This window comes from Hypomesus nipponensis, chromosome 25 (genome assembly GCF_054491055.1).
Source record: "Hypomesus nipponensis isolate SF chromosome 25, ASM5449105v1, whole genome shotgun sequence".
Lineage (NCBI taxonomy): Eukaryota > Metazoa > Chordata > Actinopteri > Osmeriformes > Osmeridae > Hypomesus > Hypomesus nipponensis.
Genome location: NC_140385.1, coordinates 4790300 through 4811789, shown reverse-complemented (window position 1 = coordinate 4811789; position 21490 = coordinate 4790300). Strand labels below are relative to the sequence as shown.

The window sequence follows — 21490 nt, the reverse complement described above, 5'->3', positions numbered from 1 at the left end:
AGCCGCCCAGAGAGAGAGGGATGAAGGGATGCAGGGAGAAGATGTGCAGAGGGAGAGATAGTACGTCTCTGTGTCTCCGGGGTGGGAATGGAGGAGGAAGCGAAGGAAGGAGAGAAGAAGGAGGGGCAAATCCCTCCCTCTTTTTAGTGGTTGTCTAACTCAAGACAGACTTACAGCCATACCAAAGGGTCACAGTTTGAAGAAGGCTATCTCTCTCTCCCTATCTCTCTCTCTCTCTCTCTCTCTCTCTCAGAAAAAGGCAGAAAGGAAGATATAAATAGATTTGAGAGAGAGAGAGAGAGAGAGAGAGAGAGAGAGAGAGAGAGAGAGAGAGAGAGAGAGAGAGAGAGAGAGAGAGAGAGAGGGGGAGACAGTAACAGACATTCTAAAACGTAGAAATTCAAACCAACTATGCTTCTCGATTAGATATAGGGCCTGTGCATATCAATGCATGCATGTAATACCAAGCCCAGATGTCATAGAGCTTGTCAGTACAGTTGGTATATGAACAGAGTTTCAGGGGCCAAAAACTGCAATGTCTCTCTCTAAATGTACTTTAGGTACTTCAGATGGAAGTAGAGGGGGCGAATGTCTTCATCCCTCCTGATGAGTGGAAGTAGGTCCGTACGTGCAGCAGGCCTGCTGCCTGATGAGCAGTGCTCAGGGTCTGGGCTACTGAAGCCCTCTCTGCAGCACGGTACAGTGTGTTCCCTTTTCTTAATGTGACCACACACACACACATTAGCTCACAGCTATGATTCATTTCCTGTTTACCACCGGGGAGTGAACACACACAAACACACGCGCGGACGTCTTTGCATTTTGGGTGTTTGCTGATGTGCACAACGTCCACCGACACCAACAAAGCTCACTGTGTCTGACCTGTGTTTGACACAGCACAGTGCACCTCTGTTGTACGTCTAGATTAAGAAGGTCTTTCTTACTCCCTGACGGAGTGCAGTGGGGGAGGAGGGGGGTACGACACGGCAGCACTCCAGTGTTTGTGTGTTTCCCCTCGCGTCACGTGACATCAGAGCAGCCCGGCGGCGGAGTGAGAGTCACACCTGGCCCCGAGGGCCGTCTCAGCCGTCTGGGGCACGGCCGTCTCTGGTCTCTATCATCTGAACGTCAAACCAACACGGTGGATTTCACACCTGGCTCCCAAGTTGGCTAGCTGTCTACCCAGCTGCCCCCCCTCCCCTCCCTCCCTGCCCCTCCCCTTCCCTGCCTCCGCCCCTTGACTGCATTCACACACAAACTGAAACACACACACACGCATTCTCTCACACTGCTGCCAGACAAGCCCATCCTACACAGCACACACACACACTCACACAGACACACAAGGTCTGTACACACACAGCCCCCCCCCCCCCCCATACACATATACCCCCCCCCACACACACACACACACTCCCCCCCGCTCAGGCACACACAAACACACGCCCGCCCCCCATGCACACACACACACACACACACAGACACACACACACACAGTCTGCTCTTCCCTCCCTCCTCTGTATATAAGTGGAACCATCAGACCTTCAGGGTGTGGCTCTGAGTACCAGATCCTCACTGCTCACTCCTGACCAACCTCTGAAGACCACAGCTCCTCGCTCTAACTTCAACCAAGGTGAGTGTGTGTGTTTGCAGACCACATATGCGTGTATGTCAAGACAGTATGCATGTGACAATGTTCAACTGAATATCTTACTTCTTTATAACTCAACCCAGTGTTTAACTTTTAAATTAAATGCTTCTCTATGGAGGGTTATACAACTTCAACACACGTTTATTTAATTACACAGAAATATATTTGTGTGGGAAGACACGTGCCCTTCTAGTTGTGTTATAGATCTTAGGCTGTTTGAACGGCAAAAAAACTTCACCTTTAAAGTGCTAGACTGTGCACAGTGCATTTTAGTGCTCAAATGCATCTGCTGTTGTCAGCTAAATGCATCATTTGGACCGTAGATCACATTATCCTCTTGTATGAGTGTGTGTCTGTGTGTGTGTGACTGTGTGTGTGTGTGACTGTGTGTGTGTGTGTGTGTGTGTGTGAGTGTATGTGAGTGTGTGTGTGTGTCTGTCATGGCCTGAGCCATGCTTAGTTTACCTTTACATGTTATTTATGACAATCAACTTGTATGATGCATCACGGGTCAACCTGGCAGTGATCGTATGGAATCTAAGGGGGGATTGGAGGGGGCGAGTCCTGGGGCGAGTCCTGGGGCGAGTCCTGGGGCGATTGAGGTGGGGTAGGTGGGGTGGGGGTGGGGGGGAGTGCATGTGTGTTAAGTGCATGTGTGCGGGGTTTTTTGTTTGTGTGTGGTTTGTGGTGTGGACATTTGTGTGTGTGTGTGTGTGTGTCTCTCTCTCTTTGTGTGTATGTGTGTCTGCAGGTAGGAGAGGTGAAACAGTGCTCTTACTGTGCTTCCACTATGACTCACCTCTCCATCCCAGTCCAGAGAGACTGTTTTGATCCTAAACCTCCTAAAGTCTCCTCGACCGGCCAAGTCTCTTTCCATGACTGCACCACTCCATCCTCAGACGGGCTGTTTGTGCCACCAAGCTGACGTATCATGTGCCACTCTTACGTTTATGAAAACAACCATTGTGTTTCTAACGCTCCAAATACATGACCACACATTACATAATCATAGTAGCAATTAAAATCTCCACCACCCCCTCAAACCCTTGTAAACTCCTGGGGGCTGTTTGGGTTGGGTCATTAAGTGTGTTTTTTATAATGGTACATTAACTCAGTATTTTGGTTCTGGAGAAGATTAATGGACTGGTTCTTGTGTTCTATGGCAAAAGCCTCTGGCAAAACAAGGTTTTGGATCTATCGTAAGTTCCATTTCACCACTGCCTTTTAGGTTTACCCTGGAGCATTTTGTGGTTTTCATGTTTTAAATTATAGTTTTACGACCCAAGCCATTCATGGTTTTCATTGTAAAACCACAGCGTTTTACATGTGACCAATAGCAGCTGGACCTGAGGCATTAGGGAAGTTTATTCCTCACATGACAATATGAAAAAAAAAAAAAAGTCTCTCTCACTCTCTCTCTCCCTTTTTTTAATTTAGATTATTTTTATTAAGTATTGAACCTGTCTGACACAATATTTACAGAGGATCAAAAATGAACATTCAAAAAGGCACACTTTCTGTGGTCAGAGCTCCAAAATAGTTTGAAAATAAACAAAAAATGCACAAGCTTGAAAGTTTCAACCTTTCAATTACTAATTTCCCACATTGTGAAAAGTTGAAGCACTCATAGAGTGCGGTTGGTCATCTTCCAGATGAGAGACAGATGGTCGTAGGGAACAGTTTATCCCAGGCTCTGGTTATTCACAGAACAGGAGGGACTCTCATCCATCTGCACACAGCATGTTCATCATCCACGTTTATTCTGCCCTGAAGTCGTTCTCTCTCTCTCTTTATCTCTCCCTCTCTCTTTCTCTTTGTCTCTCTCTGTCACTGTCTTTTGCTTGCTCTCCCTGACTCTTTCTGTCTTTCTTTCTTTCTCTCTCTGTGTCTGTCTCTCTCTGTGTCTGTCTCTCTCTGTGTCTCTCTCTCTCTGTGTCTCTCTGTGTGTCTCTCTCTCTGTGTCTCTCTGTGTCTCTCTCTGTCTCTCTCTGTCTCTCTCTCTCTCTCTCTCTCTCTCTCTCTCTCTCTCTCTCTCTCTCTCTCTCTCTCTCTCTCTCTCACACACACTCTCCCTCTCTCTTCTCTTCCAGCCGTACCAGGATCATGTCTGACCCAGAGCCTGCCACCCTTCCGGAACCCTCCGCCCGCCCGCCCCCGGTGTCCCACCGAGGCCGTAGTGCCGCTCCTGTGGCTAACTCTAACTCCGCCGCCGACGAGGTGTTGGAGTTTGAGCCCTTTGGCCTGATGCCCCGGGGCCCCCCACCGCTGGCAGGTGAGAACCAGCGTGTGTGAGGGGACATGGGGCTTGGGGATAGGGGTCTGTGTGTGTGAAAGGAAACGACAAAGCGGTAAAGAGAGAGGTAGAACTAGAGAGAGAGAGAGAGAAAAGGGGTCAGATGGCTAGGGAATAGGGCTTTTAATCGGAGGGTTGCTGGTTCGATGCCCGGCCGTGTCAAATGACGTTGTGTCCTTGGGCAAGGCACTTCACCCTACTTGCCTTGGGGGAATGTCCCTGTACTTACTGTAAGTCGCTCTGGATAAGAGTGTCTGGTAAATGACTAAATGTAAATGTAAAAGGAGAGAATGAGACAGAGGCCTACAGAGGCAGATGTGGGTCCTGCTGTGGAGAGATAAGAGACGTTCCTAATGAGGACATGCAGGCCAGTTGATCTGCTTGTCATTCCGCAGTGATAACTGTCGCTCAACACAGACACCAGCAACCTGGGGCTGCATGCATAGTCACGTCTGAACACTATTTTTGGGATGACTGTAATGAAATCTCTATCTCTCTTTCTCTCTCTCTTACTATCTCGTTCTCCCTTTCTCTTCCTCTTCCTTTCTTCCTTCATCCCCTTCCTCTTTTCCTCTGACAACTCTCTCTCTCTCTCTCTCTCTCTCTCTCTCTCTCTCTCTCTCTCTCTCTCTCTCTCTCTCTCTCTCTCTCTCTCTGTCTCTTCCACCCCTCTCCAGAGTTCCTGGACGTGTGGGACGTCAACATGCTGCGGAGATCAGACGAGTTGAACAAGCAGCATCACCACACCCACCTGTACGCCAGCGATTCTCTCATCGTGCGCCGCGGGCAGGAGTTCCAGGTCAAGATCACCTTCGACCGGGCCTACAAGCCCGACGATGACAAGTTTGCTGTCGAGTTTGTTATTGGTGAGACGAGACACACGAACATACTGGACTGTGCAAAAGGAAAAGTTGTAAAAGGTCAAGCGAGAATGCTTTAAGAATTAATACAACAAAAAGACCAAGCAAACTTGTTTGCAACATTGCACTTTTATACTGCCTCACAAATACAGGAGACTAGATTATATTTAAGACAATATTCATGTACAAAAGACTTTTGCAGACTACCAGAGGTCAACTCGCACAGGCATCATGTTGTTCCTCTACGCGTCCACTAGAGGGCAGTGCTTAATGGAGAGCAACAATCTGAACACTGTCTTTTAGACTGACACTGCCTGCAATTCCCCTGTGTGTCCACCAGGGAGCAGTCCTCAGTTCAGCAAGGGCACCTACCTGCCCGTGTTCCCCGGGGGGGATCGCCAGGGCCCGTGGGCGGGCCGCGTCCTGGACAGCACCGACAACGTGGTCACCATGGGCGTCACGCCGGCACCAGACTGCATTGTGGGAAAGTACAGCATGTTTGTGGCGGTGGTGACGCCGTACGGGATCCGCCGGACCAGGAGAGAGGAGAGCAGGAACGTCTATGTGCTCTTCAACCCCTGGGTGTCAGGTAGCTTGAAGGCTAGTCCATGGGATGGCCCCCTAACCCCCCCACCCACTCCTCCTCCCCCCCTAACACTTTTACACACAAGAAAGGTGTTATTTATTATTGTAAAAACATTTTCTGTACTTCTATATTCCTCTGTCCTAATAACAGTGCTTCTAGATTCCTGGAAGTCTATCTGTTGAAATGTGTGAAGCACTCACAGGATTGTGTTTCAACTTGATTTGTCTGATTGATTGATTGATTGATTGATTGACTGATTGATTGAGTGAATGACTGGTTGTTTGGTTGGTTGATTGACTGACTGACTGAATAATGTATTTGTTTATTCCTTTTTTCACTCCCTTATCTGTCTATACCACCATCCATCCATCAATCCATCTAATTATCCATCCAATTACCCATCCAAATATCCATCCATCCAATTATCCATCCATCCAAATATCCATCCATCCAATTATCCATCCTTCCAAATATCCATCCATCCAATTATCCATCCATCCAAATATCTATCCATCCAAATATCCATCCATCCAATTATCCATCCATCCAAATATCTATCCATCCAATTATCCATCCATCCAAATATCCATCCATCCAATTATCCATCCATCCAAATATCCATCCATCCAATTATCCATCCATCCAAACATCCATCCATCCAATTATCCATCCATCCAATTATCCATCCATCCAAATACCCAACCATTAAATTATCCATCCATCCATCCGTGACGTGCTGCCTCCCCTGCCTGACCTGCTGACTCCCCTGCCTGGGCCAGCGGATGCTGTGTTCCTGGAGGACGAGGCTGAGAGGAATGAGTGCATCCTGGAGGAGGACGGGATCATCTACCACGGGTCCTTCGACGACGTGGCTGAGAGACCCTGGAACTACGGACAGGTGAGGAGGAAGACTGGGAGGGAGGGAGGGAGGGAGGGAGGCCAAGAGAGGAAAAGAGAGAGAAAGAGAAAGTCAAAGAGAGTAATTCATATTTTTGTTGAATCTTTGTCAACAATGCTCACTCATGCCAATAAAGCATTAAAAAACAAAATTGAGAGAGAGGGGGGGGGGGGGAGTTATATAAGAGTTATAGACACAGTTATAGAAGACTCTGAAAGACTGATAATCAGGAACAGAATGTTTCATCGTTCCTGTCTGACCCCTGCTATGACCCTGCTTGTTTGTCAGTTTGACTATGGAGTCCTGGACGCCTGCCTGTACATCATGGACAGGTCTGAGATGCCCATCACCAACAGAGGAGACGCCATCAAGGTGGCCAGGAAGGCCTCGGCCATGGTGAGACACACACATCCTGTACACATCCTCTACACATCCTGTACAGTATAACATAATACACATCCTGTACAGACACATCCTGTACAGTCACATCCTGTACACATCCTGTACAGACACATCCTGTACAGACACATCCTGTACACATCCTCTACACATCCTGTACACATCCTGTACAGTATAACATAATACACATCCTGTACAGACACATCCTGTACAGACACATCCTGTACACATCCTGTACACATCCTGTACAGTATAACATAATACACATCCTGTACAGACACATCCTGTACAGACACATCCTGTACACATCCTGTACACATCCTGTACACATCCTGTACAGTATAACATAATACACATCCTGTACAGACACATCCTGTACACATCCTGTACACATCCTGTACAGACACATCCTGTACAGACACATCCTGTACACATCCTGTACACATCCTGTACACATCCTGTACAGACACATCCTGTACACATCCTGTACAGACACATCCTGTACACATCCTGTACAGACACATCCTGTACACATCCTGTACAGACACATCCTGTACAGACACATCCTGTACACATCCTGTACACATCCTGTACAGACACATCCTGTACACATCCTGTACAGTATAACATAATACACATCCTGTACACATCCTGTACAGTATAACATAATACACATCCTGTACAGACACATCCTGTACACATCCTGTACACATCCTGTACAGTATAACATAATACACATCCTGTACACATCCTGTACAGACACATCCTGTACAGACACATCCTCTACACATCCTGTACACATCCTGTACACATCCTGTACAATACGATATAATACACATCCTGTACAGTACAATACTGTACAGTATAATACATTACATTCCAGTACATCACTCCCCTCCCCCCCCTCTTCCCCTCTCCCCCTCTCCCCTCACCCCTCTCCCCCTCTCCCCCTCTCCCCCTCTCCCCCTCTCCCCCTCTCCCCCTCCCCTCCTCTCAGATGAACTCCCGTGATGACGACGGTGTGCTGGTGGGGAACTGGAGTGGTGACTACACCTACGGGGTGTCTCCCACGTCCTGGACTGGCAGCACGGAGATCCTGCTCAACTACTCCAGCAGCAAGATGCCCGTGTGCTACGGCCAGTGCTGGGTCTACGCTGCCGTGTTCAACACCTGTGAGGCCCCCCAGCAGCGCAGAGCTTCCTCCTTTAGAGCCAGGGGCCAGACTGAGGGAGATTTCTTTCGTGTTTGTTTGGAGGTTAATCTTGTTCAGACGCTGTACGAACAAGCCCGGTGACTCGAGTGTTTGAAACGTCACCGGATGACCACTAGACATGATGCTTCGGTTCATGTCAGTTGGAGTAAAGTGACTTTTTGTTTGACGTGTTATCGTTCTTGTTCTGTGGCATCGTTCCTCTGCCAGTTAAAGACCACTTGCGGGAAAGTTTGGTTTACTATCATTTTAACCCCTGGTGTAGATTACACTCCAGAAATGTGTTTCTACAGTTTGATATGACTGTCTGTCTCCCCCTCTCCTCTCCCCCCCCCCCTCCCCTCGCCTCCAGTCCTCCGTAGCCTTGGCATTCCATCCCGGGTGGTGACCAACTTCTACTCCGCCCATGACAACGACGGCAACTTGAAGACGGACATCATCCTGGACGAGGACGGGAGGGTGGACCGCGCCCGCACCAGAGACTCCATCTGGTACTGGCCCTTTATTTGATTTGATACTTATTTGATATTTGATATTTATTTTAGATAAATTATATTTCCTGTCCTTTTCTGCCTTTTTCTGATCTTGCCTGCCGCAATTGTCCATCAGGAATGCACAAAGTACTTACTACTACGACTGTGTGTGAGGTGTATAGGTCAACGAACTCAGACAATAATACATGCTTCACTGATTAAAAAAAACTTATTTTGCTCATATGTACTCCTTGTACTCCTTGAACTCCTTACTCATACCGTGTCCTTGTTAATCTTTTTCACTACAAGACTGGCCGTGTAAATCGAATAGGTCTCTAGTTGTGACATCATCGCTGTGTCATTATCGCTGTGTAAGGAATGTTCAGGGGTTTCCCATAGCCGTTCCCACTGTGCGGCCGGCTTCCATGTGGAATTGTGGGTAATGTAGTCATTCTAGACCTCAGCTTGTAACATAGTGATTGTGTTGTGTCAGGAACTACCACTGCTGGAACGAGTGCTTCATGACCAGACCTGACCTCCCTGCAGGGTTTGGGGGCTGGCAGGCTGTGGACGCAACCCCCCAGGAGACCAGCGATGGTGAGGAACTCCACACACACATGCACACACACACATGCATGCACACACACACACATACACACTTGCATGCACACACACACACACAAACTCTCTGTCTCTGCATTCAGGGATGTACCGGTGTGGCCCTGCATCAGTCCAGGCCATCAAACATGGACAGATCTGCTACCCGTTTGATGCAGCATTTGTCTTTGCTGAGGTAAGCAGCATCAGAAGCCAAACCAGGAACTACCCACACATACAGTGTCTATAAGTGACTCATACATTACTGTCTGTGTCTGTGTGTGTGTGTGTGTGTGTGTACCTGTCTGTATGTCTGCATGGTGTGCATGCCTGTGTGTACTGAATGTGTACGTGAATGTGTGTGTGTCTATTGCATGTGTGTGTGTGTGCGTGTCTACTGCATGTGTGTGTGTGTGTGCTCTAGGTGAACAGCGATGTGGTGTTCTACTCCCGGAGCAGAGATGGAACCCTGACCCCGGTCAGGGTGAACAACAGCCATGTGGGCCGCAAGATGCTGACCAAGGCTGCGGGGAACAGGGACAGCCGTGACATCACCGACCATTACAAGTTCCCCGAGGGTAAGACCGGAGCAGGAAGTACCATCCAGTCCAGGGTGACAGGGACTTTTTGACACACGAGTCTGTGTCCCCCCGCCCCCACCACCCCCCCCCCCCCCCGACCAGGCAGCGAGGAAGAGCGCACCGTGCTGGAGAAGGCGGAGGAGTTTGGCTGTAACCGCGAGAGCGTGGTCCTGCCCGAGGCTGACGTGGACCTGGAGCTGCCCCCCCTGGAGGTCAGGGTGGGCGATGACTTCCACCTGACCATGCAGCTCACCAACAGGAGCGAGAAGCGGCGCGTTGTCAGCGCTTACGTCAGCGGGACTGTGGTGTACTACACCGGCGTCACCAGCTCAGAGTTCCTGTTCAAGACCCCCCGGATGACCCTTGACCCCATGAAGAGTGAGGGACTGGGAAGGAGGGTGTGTGTGTGTGAGGTGGTGTGTGTGTGTGTGTGTGTGTGGGAGGGAGGGAGGGAAGGAGGTGGTGTGTGTGTGTGTGTGTGTGTGGGAGGTGGTGTGTGTGATCTGGGTGATCCCCCTCTTTCTCAGTGGTGACCCTACTTCCAACACCAAGACTGGTTCTGATTCTGGTTCTCCTCCATGTTTCCCTCAGCTGAGAAGGAGGTAGTGCCCGTGCTCTACAAGGACTATCAAAAACACCTGGTGGAGCAGTCTAACCTCCATTTCATCGTCACCGGGAAGGTCAAGGAGACTGGCCAGATCGTCACGGCGATGAGAGTGGTCGCCCTGCGCAACCCCGAGCTCATTGTGCAGGTCAGATTCCACCAATGACCTCGCTGGGGACAGGCAGATACAACCTATCATACCTTTTGAACCCTGCATAGTTGAATGGTCACTTGTGGTCACAAAATGGCACTGGCAGTTACTCAACAAGCAACGTCTTGAAAATGATCTCTCACAGGTCAGTGCGGACCGATTCAAATTCACAATACCAATCCTGTCCGTCCGTGTTTGTGCAGGTGTCTGGATTGGCCCGTGTCAGTGAGGAGATGATGGTGTTAGTGGAGTTTACCAACCCCTTCAGCTTCAGTCTGGAGGACGTGTATGTGCGCATGGAGGGGCCTGGAGTGATGCCTCCCAAAAAGAAACACTACAGGTACGCTCACTGGACTGGTCTGTAGAGGGACCTGACTAGCTCACTGGTCTGCTCTGTAGAGGGACCTGACTAGCTCACTGGACTGGTCTGTAGAGGGACCTGACTAGCTCACTGGTCTGCTCTGTAGAGGGACCTGACTAGCTCACTGGACTGGTCTGTAGAGGGACCTGACTAGCTCACTGGTCTGGTCTGTAGAGGGACCTGACTAGCTCACTGGTCTGGTCTGTAGAGGGACCTGACTAGCTCACTGGACTGGTCTGTAGAGGGACCTGACTAGCTCACTGGTCTGGTCTGTAGAGGGACCTGACTAGCTCACTGGTCTGCTCTGTAGAGGGACCTGACTAGCTCACTGGTCTGGTCTGTAGAGGGACCTGACTAGCTCACTGGTCTGGTCTGTAGAGGGACCTGACTAGCTCACTGGATTGGTCTGTAGAGGGACCTGACTAGCTCACTGGTCTGGTCTGTAGAGGGACCTGACTAGCTCACTGGTCTGCTCTGTAGAGGGACCTGACTAGCTCACTGGTCTGGTCTGTAGAGGGACCTGACTAGCTCACTGGTCTGGTCTGTAGAGGGACCTGACTAGCTCACTGGACTGGTCTGTAAAGGGACCTGACTAGCTCACTGGTCTGGTCTGTAAAGGGACCTGACTAGCTCACTGGTCTGGTCTGTAGAGGGACCTGACTAGCTCACTGGTCTGGTCTGTAAAGGGACCTGACTAGCTCACTGGTCTGGTCTGTAAAGGGACCTGACGTTTGGGGGGCGGGAAGTTGTGTGGTTGAGACTTCATGGGGAACTTCCAGCATGCTTGTTACGCTTCCTGTCATAACGAAAGCCCTTATTTGTCTGTACGTGTTCCTCTTACTATTGACCTTAAATGACACAGGTTTTAACTGTGTGTGTGTGCGTGTGTGTGCTTGTGTGTGTGTTCCAGTCTGATCACAGCAGGCCAGTCCATTACATGGACGGAGCGGTTCACCCCCAGGAGAGCAGGACCCACCACCCTGATATCCAGCCTGGACTGTGCTGCTCTCAGACAGGTGTACGGCCAGACTCAGCTCACCATCCAGCCCTGAGGGACACACCTGTTACCATGACTACCGTTTCAGATCTCTCTCTCTTTCTCTCTCTCTCTCTCTCTCTCTCTCTCTCTCTCTCTCTCTCTCTCTCTCTCTCTCTCTCTCTCTCTCTCTCTCTCTCTCTCTCTCTCTCTCTATCCTCTCTCTCTCTCTCTCTCTCTCTCTCTGATTCTCTCTCTCTCTCTGATTCTCTCTCTCTCTCTGATTCTCTCTCTCTCTCATCTCTCTGTCTCTCTTTCTGTCTCTCTTATCTCTCCCCGTGTCACTATCTATGACCTAGTTGACTATGGTAAAAGCGATACACCCTTACATTAGTAGAACAATCAAAACAGAACAAAGTATAACAAAATAAAAGTCACGTTCCTGAATGCAACACAGTTCATGCAGTCTGTCTTGTATGCGCCCTTTGACCTTTACAAACACAACATACTGTAAAGAGAAGATTAACCCTCAGTAATCAACATTCTCTGTTACAATGAGACTTGTGATGCCCTGCCCCTAGCAGACATGTCTGCAATGTTTCCAGAAATAAGAGAAACTGTCGTGTCAAAAACATTCCGGCCTGACGTCACAATGCCGTTCTGATGCAAGGACGGCTCCGGTTATTATTTCACACATAATAAATTGATCTGTACAGCAGATTTTGCTTATTTTATCTTTTATCATTTCAGTGGGTACAGTAGATTTGCCATATATTTCCAGACAGCATAAACAGAAGTGTATTCTCAAGCAGTAGTAGAGTATCAGTAGATCTAAATATAATATTCTGTATGCTTACTTCTCTAAAAGTCCTCGTCCCGTAAATCATGCGACTTCTCATATGGAACCACAGTTGAACTGGATGTAAATTGCTCCTGCCTGCTTTTTCCCTGCATTTGGGTCTACTTGCTATAGAGAAATAAAGACCAATGTGGGTTTCTATTGGAGTAAAACAATCTGATTTATGTAAGTATTAAAAATTAGAAATACGTTTAATTGTATGGATTCACTTTATGAAATACAGGTTTAGTAGTGTGTTCATGTCACTGATCATGTTCATGCAATCTGTCTTGTATGCATTCTTTGACCTTTACAAACACAACCTACTGTAAAGAGAAGATTAACCCTCAGTAATCAACATTCTCTGCTAGAATTAGATGTTTTTTCGATTTTTATCTGGTATTATGAAGTGTGGGTCTTCACACAGGGAAGTATAACAAGGTTGAAGGTCTTTTTTACTGGGGTTTACTATGTATTTTACTGGTTGCAGTAGATTTGACAGTAGTTTTGCCACATCTTTCCTATCTTTTCCAACTATGTAGATTTAGATAGAATATCTGTCAATATGAAGTTACACATAAGCATACAAATGTAGACTTAGGGTTGTATTATTTGGTCCTTATTTGTTACCCAAATTGTAATCATGAAAATGTAATTAACAGTGATAAAATACACTGTCCCTCGTTTTTGCATTTTAAACTGATTTACTAAATTGAATATTGTAATAACGCATTAATTTTTTAATGCAAGAAAAAAGGCTTACATCAAATAAACAAACAAACAAAAAAACATTAAAATGTAATGGCTGTAAAATGGATACCGAGACCTTTTGACACAAATGTTTTTTATTTTACGGTCCAGTTCACCATAAAAGTGATTTCATCTAGTGGATTTCCATAGCAGTGAAAGTCTGTGTGTTGTCCATATATTTTAGACCCACTAAGACACCTTCATCCCTGATTGAAGATTGTATGAAGGAACCATAACCCTGGGAGTAAAGAATCTTTAAATGTGTAAGTCATGTAAGTCAGAAGCTGTCTTAACCAATGGGAGGCCTACAGAGTTCTGAAAACAGTAAGTTACACACATTTATACAGTGTAGGCTGACAGTTGAATAAGGATTCAATTAATATATGAATATCTGGATATGTGTGACCACAAACTGACTTGACATTTTAACAACAGCAGAGGAAAGAGATCCATTGTTGGATGTCACAGATGAAGGTATTTTTTCTATAATCTTTAATATTAGTCCAACTTTTTTCTAAAGGGGTGTATGATTTGTTTACATTCAATTGAAAAGACATCAAATGTCCAATCATTTCTCAACATTTCTCATGACAGAACCACTTTTCGCGGATATTTCTGCTGTTCTGATTGGAGAATCTGGAAAGAACAGAGCTGGGAATATAATCATAGGGAAAAATAAATTCACATTTTTGACAACATTTAGAAAAACGCATTTGAAGATTAAGAGTGAGATATGCAAGAGAAAAATTACATTAGTGCGCACTGCTGGCTCGATTGAAGATACAGTGCATTGTGTTCGGTCATTCAATCCTAATTTCATTCTTCTTGTTATTGATCTTAATAACACAAATTCAGACGCCTGTGAAAGGATGAAAAAGGTCACGGTGACACGATTTACTGAGAGAGATTGGAGTCACACCATGTTGTTGTTTGTTTTGAAAAGTCGTCAGAATGTTGAAGATTTTGATGATGTCAACATCCAGGCCCTAAAACAGTTATGTCAAAACCGGTTTTATCCTCTATACACAGGTAAGAGCAGGAGGCAAAACATTGAGTTTATTAGGACTTTAGAAGTGAACATAGCTGAAAATGACAACACAAGTCTTGACATGTGTGCATGTAACATGCGGTTGGAAGACATAGAGAACATGAAAAGTGGTCTGGTAAAGAGAATTACATTCCTTAGCATTGATATGAATAACTTCATTGAGAAAAGGAATGCTCATTCAAAGGAGCCAATGCAGAGAAAATATGACGACTTGATCGCAATCAAAAATGCAGAAATTAAGAAACTGAAAGGTATAGTAGCAAAAAAAGACGAATTGATACAAAAATATATGACAAGCGATGGTCAGACACGGCATATTGTACAGACCCTACAAAGACACATAGAAGACAAGGATAGACAGATAGACAAGCTGAAGAAGGAGGGTGCAGAAAAGGACAAGAAGATACAGGACCTCCAGGAACGTTGTCAGACATTTGAGCAAAATGCATGGGACCAACAGCCGGCACCCCAAGAGAAGACAGTGTTCTCCACCATCAGACCACGTCCAGTGGTCCCTTCCATGAAACCAGGAAAAAACACAAAATACCCTGGAATGGAAATGGTCTCATTGTCTCTACTAGGTGAGTGTAGTTTGAAGAAAAAAAAAGTATTTAAAATGATTAAAAACGGGAGTTATACAGAAGGCTTGAAGGGGAAGTGAAAATCTTTTTGAAGGGTGAAAAAATAGATAATCGAGATAAAAAGTAAATGCACCCATTCAAGCTAGCTTTTGATGTTAGTGTCTCAAATTTTAAACAGATTAATGTTTAAATGAAAGAACAATTTTTAATACAAGTCTATCGTTTTATCACACCAGGGAGCCATGAAATTGATGAGAATAAGTGGACCACAAGTCTTCGTCACATCCTGGATGAACTCCTTGAAGAAGATATCAAAAGATTCAAGTTACATTTACAAACTGGACATACAGACAAGAAATGGATCCCAGGTGGAGTACTTGAAAAAGCTGACAAGTTGACGCTGGTGCAGCTATTACTAAAATACTTTGGAGTAAACGACTCTGTAACAAAGACGAGGGACGCCCTGAGGTCCATACCTCGCAATGACCTGAAGAAGTGGCTGATGCCCTTTCTCAGCAAACTCGGACAAACATGGTGATGGACTTAAATAATTAAAGTAATTCTAATGAACTGTTCTCAAGATTGCACGATGGATTCTATACCGTATTTTATGACAAATGATTACATTTAAAGAACGTTGTTGAGCAATCATTATCAACCTTATTTGTGTTGCTGTTTTAGAAAGTTGTTTTCATCGTTTGCATGTTTTCATTCTACTTACATTTAGTCATGTAGCAGACGCTCTTAATCCAGAGCGATTTACATTAAGTATCGGGACATTCTCCCCGAGGCAAGTAAGGTGAAGTGCCTTGCCCATGGACACAACGTCATATGGGACAGCCGGGAATCGAACCAACAACCTTCTGATTAATAGCCCGACTCCCTAACTGCTTAGGCCACCTGACTCCCCGTGTTCTGTGTTACTGCTTGCACAGTGGCCATGTACACAATTTATTCTTTTCACTTTTTTCTAGTATACATGGACCTTTAAGCTTATTATGTTTCCACTGTCTGAATAGTGTCTGTGTTCCTGTATGATGGGCAGGATGTCTCCAGGCACAGCACAAGAGACATGCACGGGTTTAAACACTAGAGGGCAGTCTAGAATATATATATTTTTTTTTATTTACTTGTCTCATCACTCGGGTGTGACAAAAAGTCTGTGTTGACGATGCTCCACCTGCTTTCCTGTTCTGAAGTGTGAAAATGAAAGTCAGAACATGAAGGACATTGCCTAAACTTGGTTCAGATGACCAGACTTGTTAGAAATGGCAGAGCGTTGTGGGCAAACCATTACAGATTATTGGTACCAGCATGCTGTGTTTTTTGAAGTGAAACAGCCAACTAACATAGAGAAGGAGCGGATCAAGAGATACTTTAATATCAGGAGAAATGGAGGAGGGGAATGTGGAGAAGTGGAGGAGGTGGGAGAGAAGACCTACAGGATTGCCTTCCTGGAGAAAAACGGTAAGGGGCTCTTCATTCTAATGACTTGGGAAACATGAAATCACTTTAAATAACTGACCATGGTAGTAAATAATCTGAAATTAACAAATGTATGAATTTAACTGATCACTTCATTTCCTGTCTTATTTTTGACCCCCAGTCCAGGAGAGAGTGTTGGAGAGAAGAGACCATGTGATCCCCCTGCCAGGTGGTGAGCTGTGTGTCTCAGTGAGAGACAGACGGTCTCCTGACTCCACAGATCCACATCAACCTCCACAGCTGCCCTCGGACGACCAACAGGTGGGTCACAATACCAAGGGACAGGCGTAAAACAAGAGTGTTTAATTAATATTAAAATTGAGGCAAATGAAATGAATGTTTCGTTCATAACAAATAATATTTAGGAATGTGCAGAAGCCACACTTGACAATTGTCTTGGTGGTACAGTATGTTGGCAAACCAGTTTTTTGTTTACCAGCAGAGTGGAAAGTACCTTGTTGTGTCACAGACTCAACCACATTCTGCTGAGGTTGTTCATTCTTCTGTTTTTCAGTATGTAGTATTGTTTCCCCATAGATATCACCCATGTATTATGTATTAAAAAGACGCAAGATGTAACAATTAACAAAAACATTCTGTTATCATGTAATGTGTTATCATATAATGGGCTGTCATGTTAGCTGTCAAGACTACAAACAGGACACATATTCAAAACCTCCATTCTCTCTCAGACCCCATCTAGCAGTAAGGAGCTGGTGAAGGTGTTCATCATGGACCAATACCTCCTACAGTACCTCAGGGACTGTCCCAAGGCAAACAAGGCTCTGAACAAACAGCTCATCGCCCTAAAATCCTCAGTCCAGCTCTCCCCAGAGACAGAGCAGGCTGTGGTGAAGTGGGAGGATGCTGGGGCGGGGCCAGTTGCCAGGCCAACGCTACTTGAATGGGTTCTGCAGGTGGAGCAGATCTTTAATAGTGTGCAGAACGTCTACCGTCCCCACTATGAGGTGGAGCCAACGAACATGAAGATCTTAAAGTCAAATATGGCTGCCCTGGAGACTGAGGATGTGAAGGTGTACTTGGAAGAGGAGGACTTTGCTGTGGTGGTGGTGGGGAGGATAGGGGATGTGAAGGAGAAGCTGAAGATGCTGGAGGAGAAGAACCAAACAAGGAAGGATTGCCCAGTGTCAGAGAGACAGTACTACTTGGTGAAGGAGGAGCTTGAGAAGGAACTGAGGATCCTCAGCCCCGGAGTGAAGATCTCCCAAAATGGGTTCAACAATCTCATCCTCGAGGGACCCAACCAGGAAGTTCAGCTGGGATTGACAAAACTACAAGAGCTTTTAAAAATGATAAAAGAAAAATGTGTTCAGCTTCCCAAGATTAAGTTAGACTTCATGAAGGCCAGTGGTTCTGTCTCCAGATTCCAGGCCCACTTTGAGCGAAGCCTGTGCTGCCCAGTTGTTATGGAGATTGGGTCGGACCTGATCCTGTCCAGCTTGTCATCCGACACACTGGAAAAAGCTGCAAATATCATTCTTAATGACTTGTGCTGGTTCACTGAGCCACTAGAGGGAGCTTTGGGCCTACCTCCAGCACTGGACAGGCTGAAGGAAGCCCTAAGTAAAGCCCAGGGTGAGGCCAATGTCAGAGGACCCAGGGTGGTGGTCAATTACCAGCAGGGATCTGCTAGAGACCCCAGGACCAGAGTGCAGCTGGTGGGCTACAGTGAGGAGGTGGGGAGGCTCAAGAAGGTACTAGTGGACTACCAGCTCAACCAGGCTCACAAAGGCTTGACGGGTACAAAGCCACAAGCAGCCGTGAAACTTACACCCTCTCGATCCCAAGAACCCGGTGTTGGCGTGTCTGGAACCCAGTCTCTCAGAGCAGGAAATGCCACTCAGGCTGGAAGTACAGCTAGTTCCACTAGAGGGAGCAGTCCTCATCCAGCTCCCTCAAGTCACACTCTCAGCCAAGCAGGCTTGGAGGTTGTGTTCGGCAGTCTGGAAGACCAGCAGGTACAGCGAGTCCTTTCTTCAACTCATTAGTCTCATCTGCATACTAATCTAAACTTTTAACGAAGACCTGGTGTTCTCCTTTACTGTGATACAGGTGGATGCCCTGGTGGTCCCGATGATGAAAACACAACTGTGCTCCACCAAGATAGGTAAATGTTTGAGTAGACAATCGAGCAAAGTCAAAGCCAGCTTTGACCAAGCAGCAGGGGGGCAGTGTCGTACTGCAGGGGAGGTCCTGGAAGTCAAGTTGTCCTCGTTCCTCGGGAATCGCAAGGTCTTCTTTATAGAGTGCCTGCCTTGGGATGCAGCACAGGGTTGGAGTGAGAAGGTACGTTTTTTGTAAAGTTTTTTTAATGAAATAATATATATGATATTTGAAATAGTAAGTGAAGCAAATGGATAACTGCAGATACTCATTGTCCGAAGAGTATCCCTTATTTAACCAGTGCACAATAACATGACTTTACCAGGTGGAAACTCTGTCCCCCATACAGGCACTGCGTAGTGGACTGGCCCTGGTTCTGGACATGTGCAGACAGCAGGGTCTGAGTTCTGTGGCTCTGCCTGTGATCGGACCTGGAATAGCTCTCAAGTTCCCTTTACGTGAGGCTATACGTATTGTAACTGAAGAGATTCTAAAGTTTGGGTCGTCAGGATCTACAGAATTAATCACAACAATCCGCATCGTGATCAAGCCTGGTTATCCTGACTCTGATGAGGTGAGGTGTTAGATTTGATAAACCTTCAGCCATCATTTTTATTACCAAGTTGTCATTGTAAGCAGGGTTCCCTTTGAAAAGAGACCTTAATATTTGCTAATCACCCGAATTAATTTGTTTTTTAAAGACAAATATGACATTTGAAATGACGAGTAAAGCAAATGGATAGTAAGGCTGTTAAATAGTTTTACTGTAATTCCAGAGCTTTCAGATTGTCCACAAGAGCCTCAGCTCCAAAATGTTGACCAGCAGAGGAAAAGGCAAGCTTGATGCAATGTTGACTTAATAGACTGGTGACCCCGTGACACAGCAACTACCATAAGCTGAGCGGATTCATCCCGCCTTCATTTATCGGCACTTTCTTATCTTTTGTCTCAAGTCTTCCGCTCGCTGACCTTTGTGCTGGATGATGTCACGCTGAAAGTGGGAGGAGTCCAAGTGCAGGTGGTCTTTGGTGACATCACCAACGAGAAGACAGACGTCATTGTCAACACGACTGACTTTGTTGACCTACAGTCAGGTAATAACCTGAGCAGTAATATAACTTGATTCCTATGACCTATAATAGAAAACAGACCATAATTGTGTTTATTTTGTTTTCTACCTCGCAGCTGTTTGCAAAAACATCCTGACTGTGGCCGGACCTGAGGTGGAGACAGAACTGAGATCAGGTGATAAATCATCTCTCCTCCTCCGCTGCCTCCTACCTCTCACCAAGCTGGTCTGAGGTCAGTGAACTAAGACTGTTCTGATCCGTTCCTCCACCAGCCCATGTGACCAGAGGAGGGTTGTATGAGACCATGCCTGGTCGATTCCCCTGCAAGTCCATTCTGCACGTGTGGGGACAGAGCAACACCACCGTGATCCAAGGCCTGGTCAGTGACATCATGAAGACATGTGACCAGAAAGGATACCAGTCTGTGGCCATCCCTGCTATCAGTGCAGGTCAGTGTTCCTGCAGCCTGGAGATGATGCCAGACACCAGAGATGGTACCATCAATGTTGCCAACATATTCATACTGATATCCAACCTAAACTCTCAGATATTATATATAACATAATAAACTCAATCACAACATTCATCTCCAAAATGTTGGGATGTTTGATATTGATCAAGGGAGACGTACAAATACATCCCTGTCTGTATAAGACAGCATCTTCATTTCCTGTGATGTAATATAATGATGTGCTGTAATGATGTCATCATGTAGGTAAGGGGGGGCTGGACCCTGAGCTGGTGGCAGACAGCATTCTCCAGGGAGTCAAGGCAACGGCATCCTCCACTCCTCTCCACCACCTCACACTAGTTCGCCTCGTCCTCTTCAAGATTGACGTTTTCCTGGCATTCAGACGTTCCGCAGAGCAGCTGTTAAAGTCGGAGACGCTGTGGAGTTGGATGGTGAAACTTGTTCTGGGGAGCATGTGGAGTTGAATGGTGAAACTTGTTCTGGGGAGCATGTGGAGTTGGATGGTGAAACTTGTTCTGGGGAGCATGTGGAGTTGGATGGTGAAACTTGTTCTGGGGAGCATGTGGAGTTGGATGGTGAAACTTGTTCTGGGGAGCATGTGGAGTTGGATGGTGAAACTTGTTCTGGGAGGTCACAATATTTGTGTATTGTGTATAATGCCATGCAACTTTGAATGAGGAAAATAGAAGAAATGACAAGGCCATTTCTAGGATCCCTATCTAAATACCTAAACAAAAGCTATCTAGCACACATTGTTCTTAGAATGTGTATGCAAAGGCTATGCTAATCATTGTGTATCCTCCCATAGTCTGATACCATATACTCTCTTGATTTCCTGTATTCATGGTCAAGTCTTCTGTGATACTCAACTTGAGTGTAACAGACACCTCCACCTCACATTTGTTTTATAATAAATACCTTGAATTTGTCTTGAACTTGTTTTACCTAATTCCTTTCATTGACTTGGTACTTTCAGAGCAATTGGGTATTATCTAATACGTCTTCACAATGCTGTTTTCTACACTTGACTACAATACATGGAATACTTAGGGTTAGAAAGGACCTTTGATCAAATTACACACATTCGCTTAACTGCGGCCCAGACTTAAACGGACTCCGCTTCGACCCACAACTTCAACACAACAACTTAAATAAATTCCACGAGCTATATTTCTTACTTGTGACATTGGCATGAAGCTGTTTATATTGTGTGTGTTTGATTAGACTACAAGTAAAACTACCTATCATTAGTTTACCACAAGACCTTTCAGACAAGGGCTGATGTTTTTCCCCTCTTCCCCTCATCAGTTGTTTCTTTCCCATTCTTCATTCTGCTAGCCTATCCAACTCTAATCCTAAACCAATGACTCATCCAGTACTGTTAATTGTATTTCCATTTCCTTCAATGAATCATTGTGTATCATTTTAACCTGCATTATTGTTATCTGATCTGCTCCATTCTTAGAACGAATGAATTCCTTG

At 46.0% G+C, this 21490-nt stretch overlaps 2 protein-coding genes and 1 long non-coding RNA gene across 3 annotated transcripts; all 3 read left to right on the top strand.

The window, feature by feature from the left end:
• The first annotated feature begins 1554 nt into the window (after positions 1-1554).
• f13a1b (coagulation factor XIII, A1 polypeptide b) lies at positions 1555-12099 on the top strand. Its single transcript, XM_084691860.1, has 15 exons — positions 1555-1633; positions 3742-3923; positions 4622-4810; positions 5145-5393; positions 6170-6288; positions 6577-6684; positions 7685-7859; positions 8250-8388; positions 8864-8967; positions 9075-9163; positions 9392-9545; positions 9651-9926; positions 10140-10300; positions 10507-10643; positions 11575-12099. The coding sequence occupies exons 2-15, from the start codon at positions 3755-3757 to the stop codon at positions 11714-11716; spliced, it is 2211 nt and encodes a 736-aa protein (XP_084547986.1). The 5' UTR covers positions 1555-1633; positions 3742-3754; the 3' UTR covers positions 11717-12099.
• Positions 12100-13453: 1354 nt separating this feature from the next.
• On the top strand, positions 13454-13897 carry LOC146221940 (uncharacterized). Its single transcript, XR_014746713.1, has 3 exons — positions 13454-13552; positions 13664-13702; positions 13823-13897. It is a non-coding gene; the product is annotated as an uncharacterized LOC146221940 (long non-coding RNA).
• Positions 13898-16043: 2146 nt separating this feature from the next.
• LOC146221939 (uncharacterized) lies at positions 16044-20943 on the top strand. Its single transcript, XM_084691947.1, has 10 exons — positions 16044-16324; positions 16464-16603; positions 17035-18321; positions 18416-18649; positions 18816-19040; positions 19243-19300; positions 19420-19560; positions 19652-19711; positions 19809-19985; positions 20252-20943. The coding sequence occupies exons 1-10, from the start codon at positions 16126-16128 to the stop codon at positions 20470-20472; spliced, it is 2742 nt and encodes a 913-aa protein (XP_084548073.1). The 5' UTR covers positions 16044-16125; the 3' UTR covers positions 20473-20943.
• The last annotated feature ends 547 nt before the right edge of the window (positions 20944-21490 follow it).